At 39.5% G+C, this 25,702-nt stretch overlaps 1 protein-coding gene across 1 annotated transcript in view; it reads right to left on the reverse strand.

Moving 5' to 3' along the window:
- LOC117964850 (scavenger receptor cysteine-rich type 1 protein M130-like) overlaps positions 1-25,702 on the reverse strand; it is a 32,197-nt gene that overhangs the window by 2,357 nt on the left and 4,138 nt on the right. Inside the window, exons 6-23 of the mRNA XM_059008834.1 lie at positions 25,140-25,214; positions 24,363-24,680; positions 24,201-24,233; positions 23,816-23,953; positions 23,255-23,353; positions 22,845-22,916; positions 22,622-22,708; positions 22,179-22,250; positions 21,752-21,871; positions 15,521-15,585; positions 15,048-15,135; positions 14,624-14,695; positions 6,138-6,455; positions 2,992-3,303; positions 1,549-1,870; positions 1,141-1,157; positions 868-954; positions 343-657 (exon numbers count right to left, since the gene is read on the reverse strand). Coding sequence (XP_058864817.1) covers positions 343-657; positions 868-954; positions 1,141-1,157; positions 1,549-1,870; positions 2,992-3,303; positions 6,138-6,455; positions 14,624-14,695; positions 15,048-15,135; positions 15,521-15,585; positions 21,752-21,871; positions 22,179-22,250; positions 22,622-22,708; positions 22,845-22,916; positions 23,255-23,353; positions 23,816-23,953; positions 24,201-24,233; positions 24,363-24,680; positions 25,140-25,214 — 2,610 coding nt within the window. The remainder of the gene's footprint in view (positions 1-342; positions 658-867; positions 955-1,140; positions 1,158-1,548; positions 1,871-2,991; positions 3,304-6,137; positions 6,456-14,623; positions 14,696-15,047; positions 15,136-15,520; positions 15,586-21,751; positions 21,872-22,178; positions 22,251-22,621; positions 22,709-22,844; positions 22,917-23,254; positions 23,354-23,815; positions 23,954-24,200; positions 24,234-24,362; positions 24,681-25,139; positions 25,215-25,702) is intronic.

Here is a 25,702-nt window from a genome sequence, read left to right on the forward strand (position 1 = left end):
CTTTGTGTGTCAAACTTACATTATTACATGTGCATACAGTGAATGGAAATGTTTTTTTTTTTTTAATGAGCATAGCCTGTAGTTTCATTTCCTGTGCATGTATGAAGACACAAAATGAGTTTTGTTTGTGATTACTTTGCTGCAGCTTTCTATTGGTACAGTTATTGAATTGAAGTGTAAGGGTGTGATTCACAAAGTCATGTGTAACACAGAAAGAGTCACAGTAGTAAGATGGCACAGTAGTGACTAATACATTAGCATACTAAATGAGAATTTTGCATTTATTTTTTGGGGGGCTGGCGGCGGGTTGGTTAGGTATAGTGAGTTATTGCAGTCCTGTACCTGAACACACGACTCCCGCGTCCTCCTTGTGTCTGCAGTTGTGTTGCCCCCACCCTCCTGAGGCACACCCCCACAGAGTCGATTCGTTCCCCTGACAGCGCAGCTCATCCAGCCAGATGGGTCCGGTCCCCTGGCCGAAGGAGGCTGACACTGAGGCGTTGAGTGCCGTCCCACACTGGAGCTGCTTACACACCACCTCAGCATCTGCCAGGTCCCAGGAGTCATCGCAGACCGTCCCCCAGGAGCCGTTGTGATAAACCTCCACCCTCCCAGCGCAGGCACCTCCTCCCCCAACCAGCCTGAGGGCCGTGTGATCTAGGGGGACAGAATCACAAGCACACATCAATAACACAATCACTGCAGCTTAGGCACAGAATCAGTTAGTAATAATATAAATAATAACCCTATGATAATGCGTGCCGATTTTCAGATAAGAATCCTTGTCACAGACTGTACCCATGGCAGTAATGTCAGTATAGTCACATTGACATAACTTATTAACACAAGAGTTTGAATTGCACTAACCTGAGCAGAGCGTGGTCCCTTCATTACTGGTGTTGCATTTACCTGGTAGAGGTCCGACTCGACCTGCTTGTGCTGGTAGCAGTGGACCTGAAGATAATAAGAGTGAGCAGGGGGGGAATGAAACACGTCAGAGCTGAAGGAACAGCACCATTATTTACTGCATCTACAGCTTCTACATCAGTCTACAGTTTGTTATCTTGTATGTTGAATCAGTTAAAACATAAACATGGATTCAGAGTAATTCTGTTGTTTGGGCACTGTCTGTTCTTCCACCTGGAGCAAGCTCAAAGCTATTCAGAGATTTAGCTTTATAGAGAAATGAATAAACTCATAATGGTATTGGTGCTTTAGAACTCAGAACCAACATGGATAATTGAGAACTTAATTAAAAGTGTAAATGGCATTTCTAACTATATAAGCTTAAATGTGAGACCGTTTGCTTTATTTGTATGCATACATAACATATAAAATATCATAAACTGTACACATCTAATACACCCCAAATATGGGAACAGTTAATCAATACTAATGGGTATAAAAAAATACTGTAACAGTAAATTGATTTAATTTACAATCCCATCAGATGGCAGTAGAAGATCTGAATACCTAGAATACCGAGATATGTTTAGCAGATAGGATGTTAAGTTACCTATTCAATCTTCCACCCATTAGAGTGATTACTACTCACCTGAACAATTCACTCCTGCATCATTGCTATGAGTGCAGTTACCTCGTCCCCATGCAGAGATGGAGCAATTTGATATGTGTGTCTCACTGCCATCACAGTCGAATATATCAGCCCGTACATCACCGCTGCCTTGACCAAACCAGGCCTGTCCCGGGACTGATACAGCGTACCCACAATTCAACTGCTTGCAGAGAACTGTGGCGTCCTGTAGATCCCAATAGCGATCGCAGACCGTCCCCCACTGACCATCGTACTGCAGCTCCACTCGACCAGAACAGGAGTCCGGGCCACCCACCAGCCTGTACTCAGTGTACCCTGCACACAGGGCAGCAGAGTGTGAGCAGGGCACAGCACAAGCAGAGAACCAGGACATGGGGTTTGTTTACTCTAGCTATCAATCACAAAAGGGTTGCTATGTTCTTGTAATATTGGCCGCAAGGGCATGATTGGTGGGTATGCATATCTTTAGCTTTCTAATAGTTATGCGCCAGTATTTTTTTAATTACAGACTTCTGAAGAGTAACACTCATCTAGAGCAACTCAAACGGTATATAATCAACAGCAGGCTGCCAAAAATGAAGCAGCATTCAGCTAGCGGTATAAAACTGGTCAATTTTTATTGAAAGTAATGGCTCCATTTTAACCAATGTATATAAAAATGCTTTATGGTATGCTAAGCTTCTTGAGATTGTATTGGACATATACAGGACATGTATTACAGTTTCAAATGGCATTTTAGTTTTAAATTTGGCAGGCATTTACCTCTCACAATGCTACAAAACCCATTCCCGGACCTACATTTTCCAGGGGAGAAACATTTCAAATGCTATTCAGCACCCTGAGCTTCCCTGTATTTATTACTTTCCATATGTCCTGGTGTGAGCTTCCATTAGTTGTATAGGTCTCCTTTGTGCAGTTTTAAAAGAAGCACAGTAAAAATATATATTTTCAATTTATAGCAATAGCAGCAACACCAACAGACCTCCTCAGAGCAGCTCACAATTCACAAAACAGTTTCAAGAGAAATCTGACTGAGGCCAGCAGAGAGTTCCAAAGGTTAGGAGGATAATAGGAAAAGGCTCTTTCTCCCTTTGCTAAGGAATTGCAAGTGCCCTGTGTCAGGAGAATGTAAAGTGTGGCTAGGGATGTAAAGAGAGGGCAGTTCAGACAGATAAGGCAGAGCAAGGCCATTCACACACTGATAACCAATGTAATGAGGCTGTACAGGGGTAATATAAACATGCTGTCTGGTTAAAAAAAGTTTTCAGTTTGCATGTCTTACTTTCTTTTACACTTGAAAAAAAGCTAAAACAGAGAGTCCACATTGTAAAAATTTTGATACGGAATTCTCATTGAAACATTTATCTAAATGACTTGCTTGATATCCACCCATAATGTTTATGGCCCCGGGTTAATAAACAAAGTTATAGACTCACCGAAACAGACAAGGCCCACGTCGTTCCTGTGTGTGCAGCTCTGCTTCTTGCTGGCTGAAGTCAAACATTTAGAGATCTGGGGCTCCTTTCCCTGGCACTGCATCTCCTCGGACCAGACCTTACCCTGCCCCTCTCCAAAAGGGGCTCCTCCCAGCACCTCTTTAGGAATTCCACACTTCAGCTCCCGACAGACAACTTCTGCATCCTGCCAGTCAAAGTCAGTATCACAGACCGTGTTCCAGGCGCTCCCACGCAGTACTTCAACTCTCCCAGAGCAGAGATCGCTGCCACCACTGAGCCGCACTCCTTGACCTGGAATCATAAAACTGCAGATATTTAGACTCTGGTGCCAAAGCAACAACCTGTAAATGGTTTGCAGATTTAAATCTATGGTGAAGATAATTTTGCATGCAATAAATGTGAATTCCATCATGTAAAACTTGTTAATTAGACAAGCATAATTGCAGAAGTATCAGGTTTTTGATACTTGTTTCCTAATGTATTTATGTATCTATTATTCACTTAATTTCTTGATTAGTAGTAGTTAGTTTCACTATTTCAGTAGTTGAGTATGCTATTTATTTTTGATTTTCACATTTATTAGTAATTATTGTTAGTTCTGACTATTGGTTCATTGGCACGTCTGTGAGAATGGTATGTCTATTAAAGCTGGCCTGTTAACCCTTTTCAGGGGACAGTAATTAAGGTTATAAATAGGATATACACTTGCATAAATGTACCTCTTTTAAAATACAGTAGTAGAGATAACAGTTGCATTTGTATTTCCTGTGAATATATGCTTGATATTTTTCTTGTATGTAAAAGCTCTCCATGTTCGGGGTGTGGGTGTTCGAGAGAGGTAGAGGGAGAGGGACAGGGGGAGGGGGAGAGAGGGGGAGGGGGGTAGAGGGAGGGGGAGAGGGAGAGAGGGGGAGGGGGGGAGAGAGGGGGAGAGGGGGGTGGAGAGGGAGAAACTTAAAAGATTCCAAACTGTCCCAGGATCGTATTATTTTTGTGTTTGTGATTATTTTGTTTCACTGTTTTATTTTTGCTCTGTGAGCAAGTGTTTTGTGTTTAAACTTTTTATTTTATTTTTGTATTTAAATAAACAGCGCACAGCGTCTTTTTGACCTGCAGTACTGCCTTTGTGTTTTGGTTCCTGCTTCTGGCCTGACATCACCACTCGTCCACCCTGTCACAGGGACACTGTAAATAAAAATCACACCATTTTTTCTAAAAAAAAAACCCTTCATTTACAGGGTTTACAGGGTTATTTAGAAGTTTGTCTTGGAGGCTTGAGCCCGAGAAATATTATTTTTTTATAACCATAAATAAAGAATGAGGTCTTCTTCCTGGTATTGAACCCTGATCTCCACAGTATATGAATATACCTAAACTATAGATGTCACCCCTATGCAATGACAAACTAACAGTTTGTAAATAAATAAAAAAATTCTTTAAAAAATAAATGTTTTAAACAAGTGTGATGTCATTAATCTGTGCCCTTATATTATCAGAAGTTCTGACAGCTGCATATTATACTGTAGCCTTAAATAGTGTTTATTTTTTCCTCATCGTCTATTGTCCAAATGTACAGCACACACTCAAACTGTAAGGTAGGCCAATTATCTGTGTCATTGCAGCACATATCATAGAGCACTTATAATGGGGTAAAAAAAAAATACTTCTTCTCTTATTATCTTCTTACCTTGGCAAATGCAAACCATTAAAACATCTGCATGTTGGGCAGGCAGACAGACAGATACACAGACAGACAGACAGTCAGACAAACAGGCAGGCAGACAGACAGACAGGCAGGCGGGCAGGCAGGCAGGCAGACAGACAGACAGGCAGCAGACAGACAGACAGACTGCAGCACTTTGTATTTAGGGACCAGCAACTCGCCTCATGTGTACTTCTTCACCTGCATGAGGAGGACACTATCCTTTTATATTCACCTGCCTTGAATCAATGACCATATTGAATAATTGGTTGGTCAACCAATCAGGGTCCTGCAGTCTTACATGGCTGGAATGGAGGGAGCTAGGGACAGGGCCAGATTAACCCATCACTGGACTCTAGGCAAACATACACTTGAGGGCCCTACCTTCTAACATGAATAACATCAAACAGCAGACATGTACACACGTTTACACTTACTCCCATACACGTGCCATTTGTTAAGATCAGGTTTAGCATATATCGTTTTATCAATTTTTAAAGGGTTTAGGATAGCATTCATGGTTTTGATCAGAATCTGGGAATTATGCTGCATTATGATGAATTCATTTTGACAAACCTTTCACACAATGTTCTGAACTGAATGACTGAGCGAACCTGACAGAAACAGTCCCAGTGAAGACAGTGTGCTAAATACATTTAAAAATAAACCCTGAAACCTACTTCTAATCCTGTAGAGGAGCTTGATAACCACATTTCCCAATGTATTGAACAAAAAGAGACACCAGGTCGAATGTGAACCAGGGACCGTAGACAGCTTTGATCCACGTTGTCGTCCCATTAAAAATGTGACACTTCTATTTTTAACATGTACAAGTTCCAAAACTGAAACATAGGTCCACGACAAAGTCTGGTTTCGATTAAACATATTGAAAGCAAATTTGATATCCTGAGCCCCCGCCTCTCCCTAGCAAACATGGATTCTGACAGGAAACAGACCACACCCACAAACATAGAGACTTGGGAACACAATTACTAAAACAAGTGAATACTAATGTAAAAACACAACAGCATACGAAACACTGCACTGCTGATACGTGCTTTACTGTAGAAGTGGTTGCTTTGATCACATGGCCTGGCTTGCTAGATGTGTTTTATAACTCCAGTACAGGACTATTCTGGTCCCCGCATCGGCACCACAGCACCAAATACACTTTAAAGTGGCTTCTTTTCTGCTTTTTAAGACACAAAATCATCTATAACGTCATCAAAATCAAGCGAGGTGGTGATTTTGCATGCAACACAAGTGAGACTTATTGAATATGTGTCTGGGATTTCATTTGCATGACACATAAATCAGTGTGATGAGCTGCACATTGGAGGAGTGCTACAGAGGGCAGGTGGTCCTGTATGTCTGACCCCTGTATATTGAGTAAGTGTTCTGTGATGGAATGTGTGTCTCTTACTTGAACAGATCACTCCAGCGTCCCTGGCGTGATTGCAGTCATAGGCGTAACCCCACCCCTGTGACCCACAGTCCCATAGGGCAGATTCAGAGCCGCTGCAGGTAACATAAGCCAGCCAGATGGTTCCAGAACCGGCTCCGAAGTGAGCACTGCCTGGTGCTGATACAGAAGATCCACAGCCCAGCTGTTTACACACAACTCCTGCATCCACTACATCCCAGTAATGATGACAAACTGTCCCCCACCGTCCCTCGTGAAGAATCTCCACTCTCCCAGCACAGGGACTGCCTCCATCCACCAGCCTCAGTTCATCACCGCCTTTAAAAAGAGAAAAGGGAATCAGAGAAGGGAGTCTGCACAGGTCCTGCCACGAGAGAACACGAGTTTATAATCACACACTGTTTACACTGCATGGAGTTGTATTATTCATCATATTACAGAGCTTCCCAAGTAAACATCAGCAGTAAAACTCCTCTATATATATTTCATGTACTGAAATGTTTTCATGATGTTCACACGCTGCATAAGGCGTGTGCTAAGAAGGGTTTCCACCAAGTCTCTGAGATAACACTACAGCAGGTAAAGTACCTGACAAATATTAAACTTTTCTAGAAAAGCAGCACAACCCTGATAAGCAAGCATACATCATATATAATTATTCAATATGAGAAATACAGGCTTACTGTTGTAGGAAGTGTAATTGACATGTATTTGATGCTTCATATTTGGAACTCATAATTATGGTTCTGTTTGTTCTAGTAGTTTTATTTGTATATTTAGAAGCTTGTTCAGAATATTTGAGAGGCTCTTTGTAGATACCTAGTTAATGTTCCGCCCAGGCGTTTAGCATCAATAATACAGCAATAAGGGATGTTTCTGAGGACACTGTAGTGCTTAATGACACGGAGGTGTTACTCTTGGTCCAAAGAAGCAAAGTGAATGACAGAATAAAAGGCAGCAATGGTACAAGAAGCTCTACAATGCCCAGAACAGTGATGTTGTTACATCAACGTATTTCTAATTTTTATCATCTGTATGAGATATTTTCAAAACTATTTATTATTCAAACACTAACAGGAATTAAACATCATGTAATTAGAATTACACAGCAGTGCGCATTACAAAATGCAGTGAGCAGTATTGTGTAGAATGAGTAACATCCTACGGCATTGCTTTTGAATGCTACAAAATGTAAAGTGCAGAGCGCAATTACTGAGTAATGGAAACAGAAATACCAGACATCAACTTTCCATACCCATCTGTGTACAACATGCGAGTCAGCAGCTTTATTTATTCATTTCTTAATACATTCAAATGACACTATAATAAATACATAAATTATCTTCTCCACACATATATTCACAATGCAGGAGTATCAAGTTCGTCCCGACAATGTTAAGGATACATGGAATACATTTAGATTTCAAGTTTCAAATCGAGAGTTTCTTTTAGTTTTCTTTTTATAGAATAAACATGAGAGTCATGTTATAACAGCAATAAGCCACTCCTCGTGCCTCACAGCCCACCCAAGTGTGCAGTTATTAGGAACAGCACCAAACAACACGGAACACAACCAGAGCACTATACAAGTGGAACGGAATCCAACCAGAACACTATACAAGTGGAACGGAACACAACCAGAACACTATACAAGTGGAAAGGAACACAACCAGAACACTATACAAGTGGAACGGAACACAAGCAGAACACTATACAAGTGGAACGGAACCCAACCAGAACACTATACAAGTGGAATGGAACCCAAAAAGAACACTATACAAGTGGAACAGAACACAACCAGAACACTATACAAGTGGAACAAAACACAACCAGAACACTATACAAGTGGAACGGAACCCAAACAGAACACTATACAAGTTGAACGGAACCCAACCAGAACACTATACAAGTGGAACGGAACCCAACCAGAACACTGTACAAGTGGAACGGAACCCAACTAGAACACTGTACAAGTGGAACGGAACCCAACCAGAACACTGTACAAGTGGAACGGAACCCAACCAGAACACTATACAAGTGGAACAGTACCCAACCAGAACACTATACAAGTGGAACGGAACACAACCAGAACACTATACATGTGGAACGGAACACAACCAGAACACTATACAAGTGGAACGGAACACAACCAGAACACTATACAAGTGGAACAGAACCCAACCAGAACACTATACAAGTGGAACAAAATATTTTTTTTTTTACTTTTTATTACATTTTAGTTATTTATTTAATTATTTATTTATTACATTTAGGCAGTAACCAAACACACAGTAAACCCTGTCTAATGCAGCTCCTCTACATATCAGCATTATGTATCGGCATCATTTTGGGGTCCCAGACAAAGAAGTAATTTTGTAAAGTTAAAATTTCAGGGTACCTGAACAGAACTCCTACTGTATGTATTTTAATTGAGTTTTTCAAAGTGTTAAATTAGTTTGTCATTTATACCTTTTTCAGTTACATTACTACATTTCACAGCAGTTCCCTCTATCAAGCAGCACACTGTATTGGGCAGAACACTTTTCTGATCCTATGCGATGCCGGGTTAGACAGGTTTCTCTAGACACTCTTGCAGGGCTTCTCAAACCCGGTCCTCTGGACCCCATGTGTCTTCTGGTTTTCATTCCAACTGAGCTCTCAATCACTTAACTACAAACACTTAATTCAACTTATAATTTGCTTGATTAGACCTTTTTAATTTTTCTCAGCTCCTAAAAAGTTGCAGAAGTTAAGTTAATGAAATCTCCAGGTGTTTAAGAGCTGAACACAATTTAAAAGGCCTCATGAAGTGAATTATTAGTTCAATTAAGGGTTTAGTGAAGTAACTGAGAGCTCGGAAGGAAGACCAGATGACACTGGGGTCCCGAGGAGCGGGTTTGAGAACCCCTGCACTATATGATGCTACACATTCTGTAACAAAGCAATACTGAAAGAAACTAGAATTCAATAAGAAATGTTTCGGCTAGAAGACTTTATCAATGTCTTCAGTCCAAACAAAGAGTTCTAATCGAAAGGATCCTCATTTATTTATTTATTTATTTATTTATTTATTTATTTATTTATTTATTGTATGTCTTAATTCAGCACTGTTGAGTGTTTAATAGCTGTGGATGGATCTCTGTAATATGTTTTACAAATGCTCCATTGCTGACTGACTGCTTGTTGTATGAAACACATTTCATATAAAGATATTTAGCTGAAATATTAATTGTTAGTGTTTATAGATATAGTATATAGTTCTTTATTTTATTTCAATACTGGAATGTTCCAACTGTAGGATTTATTTTCTTCTTCAGACATTGTTTGAATGAAGTGCAGCAAAAAAAAAAAGCCTTTTTGAGTGTTTTGCTTTTCTTAGGAAAATAAACATTCAAAATAAACTGCGCTATTTTACTTTTCCTATTGCCCCTAAATGCATTTGCACTGTAATACCCTGACACACCCAGGGTCAGCAAGGAAACACAATGCAGCATAACATGAAATAATAATAATAATAATAATAATAATAATAATAATAATAATAATAATAATAATAATAATAATAATAATAGAATGAATTAAGAAAAAAAATCTAAACATTAAACCCTGCAGTAGACCTATTAGGTTATGTCTGGTTTGACCTTGCCAGAAACTACGCTGACACAAATTAAAAATAATTATACTAATTCATAATACATTCATATGTGTTGAGCTGTTTTTTTTGTTTGTTTGTTTTGTGTTTGTTTTTTTAAGTTGTAAAAGGCAGTTCAAATTCTTGCCAAATTGTATTTTTATCAGCGAGTCAGATTAGCCAGTCACAATTTCTTCAAATCAGTCGTAAAGCCTAAATTCAGCTGTACCTGGGTAGCATTTCACACAATGTTTTAATACAGATATACCAATATAAGAAATGTACCTGAAACAAAAACAAAGATTCTGTTTGCTGTTTTTATATCTGCATATATTATAATTACAAATGTTAATTAGATCAATAATAATAATAATAATAATAATAATAATAATAATAATAATAATAATAATCATCATCATCATAATACTACTACTACTACTACTACTACTACTACTACTAATAATAATAATAATAATAATAATAATAGCAGATAAATATACCTGTATAATAATCTCTGTCTCTCATAATGTAAATGCAGTTTTACAGATCCACAACAGATTGCATTTTTAAATGACTGATTAAGGTTGACTTCACAAATACATAATTTCACATAATTTCAATAAAAAAATAAAATAAAATAAAATAAAAAACGTGCACGAACAATTGTTAATCGAGCTCAAAGAATGCGTTCTATTTTAATCGTAACTGCTCGATTTTGTATTTGTAATATGGGAAGTCAACCTTATTCAATCATTTATAGATGAAATCTGTTGTGGATCTGTAAAACTGCATTTACATTATGAGAGACAGAGATTATTATACAGGTATATTTATCTGCTATTATTATTATTATTATTATTATTATTATTATTATTATTATTATTATTATTATTATTATTATTGTGTGTGGAATACAATAATTTGTCTGCAATTCAACGAGACCGGGCTAGCCAAACCCTTAGACCAGTGGTTTGCACCCTGCTAGTAGCATTGCTGACATCATTAAAAATAATTTAAACATTCAGAATACATTCATATGTGTTGAACTGTTTTTCTTTCTTTTTCCTTTTCTTTTTTTTTTGTGCCACATTTAAGTTGTAAAAGCCAGTTGAAAATCTTCAGCTAAATTTAATTTTTGTCAGCTGGTCGGATTAGCCAGTCACAATTTCTTCAAATCAGTCGTAAAACCTAAATTCAACTGTACCTGGGTAACATTCCCGCTATTTTTAAATATAGATATACCAATATAAGAAATGTACCTGAAGCAAAAGCAAAAAATATGGTTTCTGGTAATTACGTAATTCTCTCTTTCAAATCTGGCATGTGTGTAATCTTGTGTGCTTGTATATCAGTGATCTCGGAGCTGCTGGTTTTATTCACCAAGGTGCAGATGTTGGGTTTATTTCTAGCAGAGAGCTGTGTCAGGGTTCTTAATCATCAATGTGGAAGAATAATATTTGAAATGTACAGGGAAATGTGAAAATGATTTAACAAAAAATTATTTAAACATTATACTGCCTTGGTAAAACATACTGATCTTGATACTAAATAGTCCTGGGGCTAAGATGGGTCTATGAGATCTCTATGTCATTTTCTACATGATGATTCATTGTATTAGTATTAGTAATAAGTTATACAAATAATAACAGCACATAAAAATATACTTGTATAAAAATATTAAAATTGAAATGCAATAGATTTCATCTGTAAATGATTGAATAAGGTTGACTTCACATATACAAATGCAAAATCGTGCAGTTACGATTAAAATAGAATGCATTCTTCGAGCTCGATTAACAAAGTCACCTGGCTATTGCACGTGCACATTATTTTTAACTTTTTTTATTATTTAAATTATGTTAAATTATGTATTTGTGAAGTAAACTTTATTCAGTCATTTATAGATGAAATCTGTTGTGGATCTGTAAAACTGCATTTACATTATGAGAGACAGAGATTATTATATAGGCACTGTAACGGTACAATGTGTGCTATTATTATTATTATTATTAGTTTTGATTAAGCAGTAACTTATACTAAACAGTTCCCTGCTCATATACTGTTGTTATAACACGCATATTGTTCAGGTAGATAGGAGCTGCTGTGTGTAGAAACAAACAACGATGCAGAGTTATCAGCAGTAACATTAGATTCTTACCATATTTTAAATGCTGAAAACAAAACTATGGCTGGAAAAATAAAAGTATATTGGGAGATATTCATATTTATATTTATATTTGGAGACATTTTAAAAATACTATAATGTGATTTAAAAAAAGAAAATAGAATCAATGAAGTAAAGATTATTTCATCTTCCCTCGTATTGCTGATTTGAGAGAAATCAACCCTTAATACGAGCAGAAATATCTCTTTACACAACCTCGCCTACCTGACGTTTTATCTTTATATATTGACACTCTATTAACCAACATTTCCTCTGTCATTTTTTATAAACTGATCCATCAGTATAATGTTTTTTTTTTCTTTTTTTTTTAAATCATTTAAATATTTCCCTGTACATTTCCAATATTATACTTCTACATTGATGATTAAGAGCCCTGACACAGCTCTCTGCTAGAAATAAACCCAACATCTGCACCTGGGTGAATAAAACCAGCAGCTCCGAGATCACTGATATACAAGCACACAAGATTACACTGCACATTACACATGCCAGATTTGAAAGAGAGAATTACGTACTTAATGATGTGTAAGATCCCTTAAAACATTTTTTTTTATCTCATCCAGCGTGTCAATTAAACTTGACGTTGTCCATCATAAAATTAAACAGCTATCTATCAATCACAAACACACACTGAATAACCAGGGCATAGGCAAACATGAGCAGAGGAGCCCTGTTTTTTTTCGCTCCAGTACTGAATCTGATCACACGGTTTTGATTGATTTCAAAATGTTAGCAATCAGACAAATCTCACTGGGATGCAACTCCATCAACAAAACAAATCAATACACAAAAGCGACAATTTGAGGAAGCAGCAGTGAGAAAATGGCATCAATACAAGATATACAAATGAACACCATAAGACATAATGTGACGGGTCGTGCGCCTTCACCGTGAATAATAAGACTGTAAAACACTGACGTTTATAATAAACTGATCATTCACCATTTAAAATAATAATAATAATAATAATAATAATAATAATAATAATAATAATAATAATAATAATAATAATAATAAATACGACTTAATAATAGACCACTTAAATTACAGGGGCATCAGATACAATTCAGCTTAAACAAATTGCTCTCAATGTTACAATTCAATTTTTAACATTTTAAACTGCTGCAGTACAACTTGTTCTTCAGTTCAACAGCAGCACTGCCTGACTATTCTGGTAGATTAACACACTATAATCTAGAAGTTACATCTTTGTGAAGTTGCAGGCTCACCAGCAGACACAGCCCAGGCACCATGAAGTGTTATTACTGCAATGCAACACAGCTGGAAATACACTGTGCTTGAGCAGGGACTTTCTTTACAGTGAAACAAATCCAACTTGCACAATATATACTCAGTATTTTAGATCCCGTTTACTGCATTGAGAAGTTACTGTGTCCACCTGACCACCAGTATCTCCTCACCTAGGCTGGGTTTAGGCAGGTTTGCAGGTGGAACCCAGCCTCCAGAATCTATACCTCTACAGTTCTATCCCAATTAACAAACTCAATAAATCAATCAATAAAAACAGCCTTGAAAGGAAAGCATCCTAATGGGCAGTTCTACCCACCAAGTCACTCAGTCCCTGGACCACTGAACTGGACTCCCTGTCTCAGAATAAATAACTGACTTCATTAAAAAGCTGTAAAGAAATAACAGTGTGGAACTTACTGGCTAGTGAGTGCAGAAGCAGGACAGTGAGACAGAAGATGGGCATGCAGCTCTCCATTGTTATCAGGACAGATTAACCCTCCTCTGAGCGAAGTCAAGACCTGTGCTTACCCCCTGAGCCAACACAGCAACTGAGAGGGTGCTCAACGCCCCACAACACCAGCAGAAACACAGCCCCCCCACCCCACCAATCACACTCAGCATGGCCTTTTTCAGACAGAAAACAGGAAGATTTCAAACAGGTGTGCTGACAAATCAGAGGGCTCTTTTCAGTTCTATCCATATATATCGCTAATACATCACTGTTTCCTCCCAGACCGCCCAGAGGTGATGAAACACACGATACGGAAGAAAGGGGGAGAGATCTGAAAGTTAGACAAAGAAAAAAAAACATTTTTTTTAAAATTTGTGTTTATGAAATGCTTGAGAAAGCTGGGTGCAGAGAGCAAGGAACTTAATAGTTATCTCTGAGCTCTGGGTTCGGACCCCAGCAGGCTTCACTCTGCCTAAAGGCCTGGGTTTCGATACTCTTGCATTGCGTATCTCTTCTGGGATGTCTTCTCTTTTTGTGTGATTGAAACCTAGGATTTCCACAGCAGTGCTAAGTCTATGAAGCCGTTGTAATACCCTATTCTGTATCCCTACTTCTCTATGCCCTGTCCGTCACACAGCAGAGCCTTGTCTGTACAGGGCCGGGGTGGGATCAAAAGCTGTATTGCATTTGCAGACATGCCTGTACTGTAGGATGCTTTCAACATGTAAGATACACACCAGGTTATATAGGCAGTAGTTTCTGTTACTTGTTTGGTACCAAGGCTGACATTGCAATAATTAAGAAAAAATGACTTATCTGATCTGGTCTACGCCATGGTGACTGTTCCTATTTGGCAGAAATGGGGGTAAATCTTGGGTAAGAACAGGTGGGAAGTATAGAGGCAGGCAATTCTGAGGTTCTGTAAGTTCCCTCTCCTTAGATCTTGTCACTACAGATTGGGAGCTTACAGCTCTCATCTTCACAAGCAGCTATGTGACGTGAAGCTGTGGTTGTCTGTGTGCTGAAGCTGCTGATAACTGCTGCACAAGGTAACAGCACAGGGAGACAGTGTAATGAGAGTATTAGTGCTTGACAAGATGCAGAGAGCTGAGAATGGGATCTTTTAGTTCTCATGAAGGTACAGTGCTGGGTGATGTATATGGAGTGCTTTAATACTCATTAAGATCCTGTAGAGACTTATACAAATATTATAATAGGAATCATTAAACTATGAATGAAAAGCAACAGGGAAATGTATTTTCAATGGTAACAAGATACACCTCAATTTCCCATTGGGACATTTAATATGTATAATATTAACTATCATACATACTGTAATGCTCCAAAAACCAATGCATTTACCAGTGGTATACTGTGCCATTATAACATTACTTTGGCAAACCAAGCTCTCTGATTGGCTGAAAGGCCTGTACAACTCTCCTAACAATGCAGAGGAGGCGGGTCCGAAGGGGCGCTTAACCTATAAGAAGATCAAAGTGAGTCTGTTAGCAACTGTGAAAAGTGTAGCGGGGCCCTCTGGTTTTCTCACTGCTGGTATTATAGGCTTTAATAGTATTAGTTATACTGCCCCACTGCCATACGAATTCCTAATCCGTACATAACACAGAATACCTACTGAGTACAGGATCTGTAAATCCTGCCAAAACCACACTGTGTGTCAGAATAGGGCTCTAACCACAGCCAGCTATTCAGAAGCCCGCATGGCACGAAACAAACTTTTTAATGAGGAGCAGCATGTCCCCTAGTGGCTCAAGCAGTAAAAGCTTTTTCACTGCAGAATTTCTTTATTCATTTTACTGCTGGTAGAATTATCAGCCTTCCTCCTCTAAAATGGCATCTCTCACAGAGGCATCTGTCACATCCACATCACGTGGTGCTTGGAAGGGCTCTAATGCGTTTATATTTTTGCCTGTATAGACAAATGAAAAAATTAAAAAGTCACTGATTACAAAGCAGTAAAGAGAAAATACATAAAGTACAAGAGGTATTATTATTATTATTATTATTATTATTATTATTATTATTATTGTTATTATTAGTTTATTTGGCAATGCAAGGTTACAGTGCTAATAAAATATTTAAATACAGTGTAGCTTACAGTAAGTGCAAATACAACTAGAATGCACTATGAGATAAGAAGAAACAATTTAGGATTAAGACCATTTGTATCTACAATGGCCTAATTGTAGTGCAATAGTGCAAGGATAGTGCATCAGCTGAGGATCCAGTAACATGGAGCTGAGGTCAGGCATGTCCAGTGAAGCCTTTTGAAGGAAAAAGTGATCTCGGAATTCAGGCATGGACAGGGATTCCCGTGTTACAGATTACTGACTGACAGTCCATTTCTTGAGACAGTATTTTCATTGTAATAAATGGAAAGGAAAGATGAAAAAAGAAATCAGGTAAAAATGCTGACACTGAAACCCCCGAGTCTGGAGGCCGCAGCTACTACAGATTCAGCAGACTCTGCAGGCTCCCATGAATCACATTACACAAGTCTGATTGTGCCTGTTTGCAACCACTTATCACCCCTTAGGCAAATTAAGATCCCATTAATGAATAAAATGTACATACAATCACATGCTGATAATGACAAACTTCAATTTTTTTTGCCTCACCCAAACAGTAATCTTACACACAAGTGTGAATGACTGTCACGGGTCTGGGTCTGCGGTTCTGACCCGGGAAATGCGGGTCACCTGGGTGGTCTGTAACAACCTGTGTCTTTATTTTAGTGCCTTGCCCTATGATCAATTTTGGGCCCGCGGTCTTTTACAAAAGCACCCTCTGAAAAAGGCTTTGACGATTGCGCAATAAACTCCAATACAACATAACTTGCCTTTACTGAAGCATCACTTTCAGTTTTTGCTTTACTGAACATGTTCCGCTGCAAATCAATACTTCTTAAAAATTCTGCAGCTTTATCTTTTTTTTCTTTCCTTCTAACTTGCCATATTTTGTTTGTTTAGTTTCCTCACATCCAATTCCTTTAAGACCTTACCGGTACATCCAAGTCCTTTAAGAATATTGCAAAGTCTAAACAATGCAAACATCCAGAAATGAGTGAAAGGGATGTCAAGGGTTCATTTTGCAAAATGATACAAAAATAATGTGCAAATGAAGTATTTATTCCACAAACAATCTCTGAACTCATGGCCGTGGTGGGTCTCGTCTAAAATAACCTAGTTGTGAACGAGGTTAGGGTTGCAAGCATGCAAGAATTTTGACATCAAAAGCTTTGCAAAGCAAAGTACCACAACATCTCAATATATCAGGAGTGAGAGACAGAGAAAGTGAAGGAAAGCAGGGCAGGTGTGATACCACAGGGGCTGATATTAATCTGTTTAACAAAAAAAATCGCATTTTCATATTTTTATAAATATCTTCTTAAACCAGATTAACATCACCCTTATTTTTATTATGTGAAATTTAAAATCTAGATGTATTTTTTAAAAGCCTTATTAATCATTATGAAAAAACAAAAATGCATGTTGAAAAGAAAGTTTCCTTCATTTTTCTGACTTTTTTTTAAATATAAAATAAACGTAAAGAAGGTTTTTCCTGCTTCCTCTGGCAAGTGCTCTCAGCTGCAGCCGTTTCTTTCTTCAGTCTTGTCAGCAATGGGCCACATATGAAAATAATACATTTAAAGACTGAAACTTAACTCCCCTACATAGCAAATGCTCCACTACAAGTGCACAGTGTAATGAGAATCCACATCAAATGAATAAACTATCGATAGCTACATGCCACTGTTTCTGTTTCAAGTCGATGACTTCTGAACAGTTGGCTGTGGTTAGAGCCCTATTCTGACACACAGTGTGGTTTTGGCAGCATTTACAGATCCTGTACTCAGTAGGTATTCTGTGTTATGTACGGATTAGGAATTCGTATAGCAGTGGGGCAGTATAACTAATACTATTAAAGCCTACAATACCAGCAGTGAGAAAACCAGAGGGCCCCGCTACACTTTTCACAGTTGTTAACAGACTCACTTTGATCTTCTTCTAGGTTAAGTGCCCCTTCGGACCTGCCTCCTCAGCTCTGCATTGTTAGGAGAGTTGTACAGGCCTTTCAGCCAATCAGACAGCTTGGTTTGCCTAAGTAATGTTATAATGGCACAGTATACCACTGGCAAATGCATTATGTTTTGGGACATTACAGTATGTATGATAGTTAATATTATACATAGTAAATTTCCCATTGGGAAATTGAGGTGTATCTTGTTACCATTGAAAATACAGTTCCCTATTGCTTTTCATTCATAGTTTAATGATTCCTATTATAATATTTGTATAAGGCTCTACAGGATCTTAATGAGCATTAAAGCACTCCATATACATCATCCAGCGCTGTACCTTCATGAGAACTAAAAGATCCCATTCTCAGCTCTCTGCATCTTGTCAAGCACTAATACTCTCATTACACTGTCTCCCTGTGCTGTTACCCTGTGCAGCAGTTATCAGCAGCTTCAGCTCACAGACAACCACAGCTTCACGTCACACAGCTGCTTGTTTTTCAGACTCTGTACAAACCACAGAGTCGGCACAGCTCTTGGTCTTGGGCTGGTGTGAAGATGAGTGCTGTAAGCTCCCAATCTGTAGTGACAAGATCTAAGGAGAGGGGACTTACAGAACCTCAGAATTGACCAGCGAAGTATAGAATTCTGCTGTGTTGGCTGGTGCTATTTAAAGTTATTTGCTCATTAACTATTATTTTATTATTTTTTTTAAAGAAAAAAATGCTTACTTTCATGTTTTATACACAGTTGTATGTTAAATTGATGTCTGCAATCGCTGTTCCCCTAGTACATTAAAGCCTCTTTCACACTGGCATGCTCTGTCCGGGTTGTGACCTGGTGTCACGCGGGTGGGCTACGTGATTTCACACTGGTTTTTGAAGAGGCAGGGTCAACCTGGGTGACAGAAGCAAGCAGATGCACGCACGCAATGCCCAAGAAGCAGCTTCCATCCAAGCTTCTCTGGATTGACTCGTCAGCCCAAATGTTCATCCCTGCTGCAATCTGGCTCATGGGGTGTCTCAATCAACAAAAATATTGCTCAACAGAATAAACAGAAATGTTGCTTGCGGAAGTGAATCCTTCATGCAGGCGTGGCTGTTTGTTGCTGGTTTCATTCGACATTATGAATCAAAATTGGTTAATTCTATAGGGTGATGCTAAACTTTCGGCCATAGCTGTAGATCTAGGACCACCTTCATAAAACTCCATTTAGTTCATCTAGAGCCTTTATGAATACCTATATACCTGCTTATTAAGAGCACAGTTTGCCTCGAGGAAAGGTAGCATCGCAGAGAATAAAAGCAGCCCAACGAAGCACTTTCACAGGGACACAAACGCCTGTGGACTGAGCGCTAGCAAGAACATTGTAATTGTTGTTACTTGCAATGCTCTTGGTCTTGGCCATGCGAGATGACATCCTTCAATCGGGCAGCGATGTTGTGTTTTTTTTTCACATTAGCATTCAAACCCGATTTGAAATCTTGTTTCTCTGAAGTCGTTTTTTTTTCATAAAAAGGAATATTTTAGTTCCCGGGATCCAAAATGCCACTTCAAGAAGAAAGTTTGCATATAATTAATGCTGTTTCCATTTGTTAATGTGATAGGTACACGGTAATGAATGCAAAAAAGACAATTCATTAATTCATTAATATGTCTTGCGGCGACTGTCGTGTTAGGCTTCATGTGTGTGCAAGCACTTAACCACTCTGTGTTTATCATTACTAATCTGGACACCAAGGCAGCCTCGCTATCTCTTTCTAATATCTGACTTGTACAATGGCTGCTGTAACGTTTACATTTCCTAAAATATACCTAAGAGCTTGTCTATAGTAAAGGTGTGTATTCCGTCTATATGTAAGGCTTTAGATTTTCATAAAGCTCACCTTTATATGTCCACGTGTGTCAAACTATACTCAAAAGAAAAAAAAACATGTTTTCATGTCTGCTTTGTCAAGGTAATTCATGATTTTGTGTCTTAAACATATTAAACACTCACCTGCTGTGTTTATAAAATACATCATTTAATACATGTGTTTTCCTAGGAATATAGCATATAAAATAAAATAAACAGGTGGATCCTTGAGTTTAGATTTTGGTTGCCAACGTAGAGTGTTTTTTCTATGCTTTGCTGCAGGAACAACAAAATGCAACTTTACATTGTTCTGTTCAAATCTTTGTGTAATCATAACTGAAAAGCATTCAAATATTCATCTATCCGGACAGAAAACCCTTTGAGAAACAGTAGCTTGTGGATATTAAAAAAAAAACAAAAAAACATGTGTCTGCACTGTTTCCTGCTCGTTTACAAATAACGGTATACTAATAAATTATATTGCAATAAAGATCATAGTATGCATTTAGAAATGCTGTTACATCTTCAGAGCTGACATTTTTTTAATTGAAATCTTGCCTCCTCTTAATCTCACAAGATTAGTCTCCCAGTGAGATCAAAACTGCTTTCCCACATGACCAGAGACCGAGGGTTATGACGTGTCACCATACCTAAGGAAATATTTAGCCTGTTGTGTGTTTAACATAGGAAGGGCCAGTGAATACTCAAGTTTGTATCTTTAAAGCTGCACCCTCGATTCTTCAGTTGGTAATTCAGCGGGTCAGCCAGTTATGCCAGAGCTCCAGTAATAAAGTGTTCAACAAGAGAGGTTGTCTCATAAAATGTTCTGTCAGGGAAAGAGGTATCGGTGAAACTTGCTCAGTGAATGTACAGCTATGGTCAAAGGTTTTGCATCACCTTGAATTTTAGAACTGAGACTTGAGTATATTGAAAACAACAAAGCGGTATGCAATTCAATATGTCAGCATAACATTATTCAGCAGGATTCATTCGACTTTCTGAAGCAAAAGGAGTTCATTCTGTAGGACGATGCAAAACCTTTGGCCAGTTATTTTTTGTGACAATGCAGACTTTTTTTGCAGGCTGTTGCACATACATAGTAAGTACAGTTAAAGGAACCTTGAATACATTCAGTGTATTACATTAACCATTTTTGCAACAAAAACACATGCCATCCACCAGATGTTAAATTAGACTTTATTGTTTAAAAATAGAATACAGCCGTCAAGCCATTGCACACTCTGCAAGAAATGCTATACGTTTAGAAATGGTACATTAAAACAGAATACATATATTCAAATAATAAAAAACAAACTAACATTTTAATATAGAAATCATTTTTTATCTGCACACCTAGCTCCAAATGAATTACAAACAGGGTAACTGTCAAGAGTTGGGCTACAGGAATTCTGTAAATCCAAACTTTACAACGGAATTTCAAAACAATTCATTTTCAAACCAGATCCCCTTTGAAACTGCACACCACCACAATTACAGGCTGAAAGAGGGAACACAGACCCCTATTAAAACACAATCTGTATTTAATGACTATGGACTGGATTTAACAGAAAACCTGACCAGAAGAGACATTGCTAGAAAAAACAGACACAAAATACACAGACAGCAGACTGCCAAGCGAATTTCCTTTAAATTTGGAAATCTGTATATACCTTCATAATTGTGATGGGGGTGCACACAAAAACCATTGATATAACAATGTGTTTCCCCAAAACCCACCCAATGGCTATTAGTTACATTTTGAACTGTTTCAGTTACTTTGGTAGCCAGAAACAGTGATTTAAAAAAAAATATATATAAAAAAAATACTGATCTTTGAGGTTGCTTTGCAACAATCATAATTTGATGATTTATTTTTCTTGGGAAAATATAATTTCTTAGTTTCTTTCAACGTTCAATTAGCATTCGAGACATGGTTTCCTAATTTGATGCTTGTTTGTAACAAGATGGAATTTTGCAGCATAAAGGGAAACATTCATTTTTTACATGAAGCACTTTTGTGAGAAGCCTGCTAAATTTTCAGCCAATGGAGTTTCACCGTGAAATCCCAGAGGAAGGCTGGAACTGCAGTGAAACTGTGGCAGGTTTACAGTTAATGGTGCTCTTACAGCTCTAGAACACTAGGGGGTTCCAGCTGCCCCTCTATTCTCCTCCAGACACACTGCCAGCCTCACAGCGTCCCACCCTCTCCTGGAGACTCCTCCCCAACATCATCGTAGTCAGTCCTGTCAGGTGCAGCGGGTCCTTCTTCAGGGGGCAGTGCGGCCTGGGCACTCTCCTCTCCAGGGGGAGTGAGGGGAAAACCTGCCAAAGAGAGACACGCTCAATCAGGGATTGGTTGGGTTTACGCAGAGGGAGGGTTCACACAGATCTGGGGCCAGGGATTGGTTTAAGCAATGGGTGTGATTAGAGTGCCATGGGTGGTTTCTGAGAGAGTCAGAACTTCTCAAACTCCACTGCCTGGTAGTGACACCTGCGTAGGGGTGGGGCAGTTACAGGCTCCTCACAGCGTGCTGCCCCTGGGGCAGTAGGGTGTGCTTTGCTGAAGTGGGGCAGGATATCTGAGGGGCCCTCCCAATCCCTCCCCATTGTTGACTCCAGTCCCCCTTACCTTGGATGGGGTTCCCCTCACTGTCCTCCACATCATAGTAGCCAGAGGGAAGTTCGTCAAAATGGAAACTCCCTAGGAACAGGAATCAAGGTTAGCTCTGGAGTTTGACATGCTTTCACGTACAGCATATTAACTCCCTCCTATTGTCCACTAACAGAGTTACAGGGTTCACGGTGCTAAATAAAACTGTTTACATAACATTAAGACTGACCCATCAAATGCAGAAAAACTACTTGGCACCCTAGAATCAAACCCACTCTACTGCTCAATGGGCATGGCGGGGGATGTTGCACAGTCCAGGGACTTACCTGCACAAACAATATGCAGTGACTGAGGGTTTGACAAACGTGAGCTAAATTAGGAACCTGATTGAATACATTTACTTTCTCCAAGACTGGGTTTGGTGCAGGGCTCCTCTACAGGTCTTGTCTGCAAGAACTCACCTGATAAATCTTCGGGGTTACTGTTCATAGGGACGGCATCGTCATAGTACCCTGGGGTCTCTCCTTCCAGAGAGGGCATCGATTCACCTAAAAGAGACAGAGAACAGCATTAGTGTTACAGACCAGAAAGAGCACTGCTTCACCTAAACCAGACAGAGAACAGAATCGGTGATACAGGTAAGAGAATTGTTTCTTCATAGGTTTGTAACACAGCCCCCCTTACCTGGGATGGGGTTCCCCTCACTGTCCTCCACATCATCGTAGTCAGAGGGCAGCTCATCAGAAAGGAAACTCCCTGGAACAGGAGACAGGGTTAGTGCTGCCTGCTTTCACTCTGCAAATTCACTACCTGCTACTTGTTGCACACTGACTACTATTGTAGCTGTTGTTCAATGTTTGGATTACTGAATTCAGGATAGGAAATTAAACAGTGGTTTTGTGATCTACACCCTAAGTAACTACATATTATCTACTGTTTGCTGCTCTGTTCCTGTCTGTCTCGCACTCTTTGTAGTGTTTCCTGTGATGAGAGGTTTACAAGTCTGCTGCTTTGAGTCATGTTTGTGGATTGTGTGGCAGTGTGATGTGTGTGTTGGCTCTCTCTTTCTCCACTCCCCCTCCCCTCTTACTCACCTCTCCTGGGCGCATCATAGGTTCCCTGTCTGGCCAGTTTGTACTCAATCTCCTCGTAAACGGCTTCATGGAAGGGGTCAAGCTCCTCCTCAGCAATCCCTACGGGAGGAAACAGGCTCTCATTCACAGTGACACAGCTCTGCACACACTGTACTGAACAGCACAGCCTTCAGTGATCCACAGTGCAAGAACACCATTTCTTTTCTTTATTTAAAACTGCCATTTTAACAGCTCTTTAATTAATGACAGAACTTGTCAAGATTGTGTCCTCTGCTGCCCCTACTGCAGCAGCCTGGTATCCCACATGAGGGTCAATACAAGCTTTTTCTCTAACCAGATCATTAATAGAAGAGAATGATTTATAAATTGTCATCTGAGATGCACAGAACAAGGATCGCTGCTATAAAGGATCTGGGTAGTGCATTTGTGTTGTCTGGAAAGCACTGCAGATTTAAAATGCTGGTGTAGGGCATTACTGAATACAATCCTAGAACAGCGCACTAGGACCTGAGTGTGTCACCTTCCTAAGCTCGCGTCTCTTTAAAGGGATTTGTTCCCTACCTCTCCTCAGCATCCTGTTGTGCTGCAGCTGCCCGGCTAACAGGACCAACACCACAAAGAGCAGCGCTCCCAGCACGATGCAGGCTATCAATGGGATGGTCATGTCTCTCTGTGGCTGCAGCCTGGATGGAGAGGCTTCTGTTGGAGAGGAAGACAGACAGACACTTCTGTAAACAGTTGGGTACTGTACTGTAAATAAAGCAAAAAAGCTGTATTCACATTGCTTACATAGGAAAGACCTAACTGAGGCCTCCCTTCGTTTATCCACACGACTCCCAAATTCAGAACACTACACAATAAGAAACATTTCCCCCTAGAGCTGTGCTTTTGTGTTTATGTGTATAAGAGAGAAGTGTCTGATTCGTTTAAAAGTTGCTGCTTTTACCTGTCAATGGAGAGCTGATAGTAGTTGGAACACCTGTAAAACAAAATGAAATGACTGTTAATATTTGCAATGTAAGCAAGTACTCCCTGCCAAACACAACAGAGCCTCTCCCCAGTACAGCTAATTCCCCATCTCCCCTGCTCAGATAACCCCCTCTCTCACCTGCACAGGTAACCCATGCGTCCTCTTTGTGGTAGCAGTCATTGTGTCCCAGTGGAGAGTGCCGGCAGTCCCACAGGTGCATCTCGCTGCCCCTGCAGTTCACCTCGTCCAGCCAGATGGTGCCGTTCCCTTGTCCAAACGTAGCCTCACCCCTCCCTGCGCTCTCTGCTGCCCCACAGCCTACTTGTCTGCAGACCACCTGGGCGTCCTTCAGGTCCCAGGAGTCATCGCAGACTGTCCCCCAGGACCCCTCGAACCGTACCTCCACCCGTCCGGAGCAGGGACTTGAGCTTCCAGCTAGCCTCAGCTCTGCTGGCTCTGGAATAAAACAGCAGGGCTTACTGAATCAGTTCAGCACAGAGGCTGCTGTGTGACTATTAGAGGTAGGCTTGGTATTCACATCTAGGAATGCACTGTTCCATTGTTCACTTGAAAAAAAGACACATACCTTTCCCTTAAGGTCTGTTATAAGTTGTCCTGCTTTGTAGTCTCTTTACTATTGGAAACTATGAGATCGATAATTTTAATCAGCACTGCAGCAGAAAATTACAAATTTGGCTCAAATGAACGGTAAACAGGTAACAATTCACATCTGTGTAAGAATAAGACATCTTTGACATGTTTGGATACCCTTCCCTACCTGTACTTAATATAGTATGTCTCTGTAAAATGACTAATTGTATGTATTACTTTTACAATTGCATATTTCTATGTGTGATATCAGTTAGAATGAATCTAATAATTCTAAAGGGTCAAGTCAATGAAATACGAACCCACCTGAGCAGTGCTCCTGAGTGAGGTCTTCAGAGCAGTTCTTGGGTATGCTGGAGACAGTTGGCTTCTTTTCCACTGCTAAAAACAAACAACAAAATTGTGTTTTATTCACACTGCTAAAGCATGGGTATGTTTTGTGTCTCTTGGTGGTGAGTATAGTGGAGACATGTCCACAGGGAAGCTCACAGGTGCAGTATGCCAACTTGTATCCCTAAAGTTTCATCTTGTAAACTCATACTGAAGGAATGAGTTTACAAGCTGGAATACGTAGTGCATTAATCCTGATTAAATAACTAAATCAATTAACAAATAACACTGTAGCTGAGCACAGCCCTGCTCTGGCCTCTCCAGTGTGGTGGGTATTACAGTAAGTTTGGTCAGGGCTCAGTATCTGCTGCTCTAGGGTTGGAGACATCAACTACACCCCTCTTAGAAAGAGCAGTGCCTCCAATAACACAACTTCACGTTGTATTGCTGGTGTTCGGGGAGGCATGTTCCGGTTATCACTGGAACAGGATTTAAAGCTGTGGTCTTTCGGGTGGCTGTTTAGCTGCTGAGCCATTAGG

Source organism: Acipenser ruthenus, chromosome 38, assembly GCF_902713425.1.
Source record: "Acipenser ruthenus chromosome 38, fAciRut3.2 maternal haplotype, whole genome shotgun sequence".
Classification (NCBI taxonomy): domain Eukaryota; kingdom Metazoa; phylum Chordata; class Actinopteri; order Acipenseriformes; family Acipenseridae; genus Acipenser; species Acipenser ruthenus.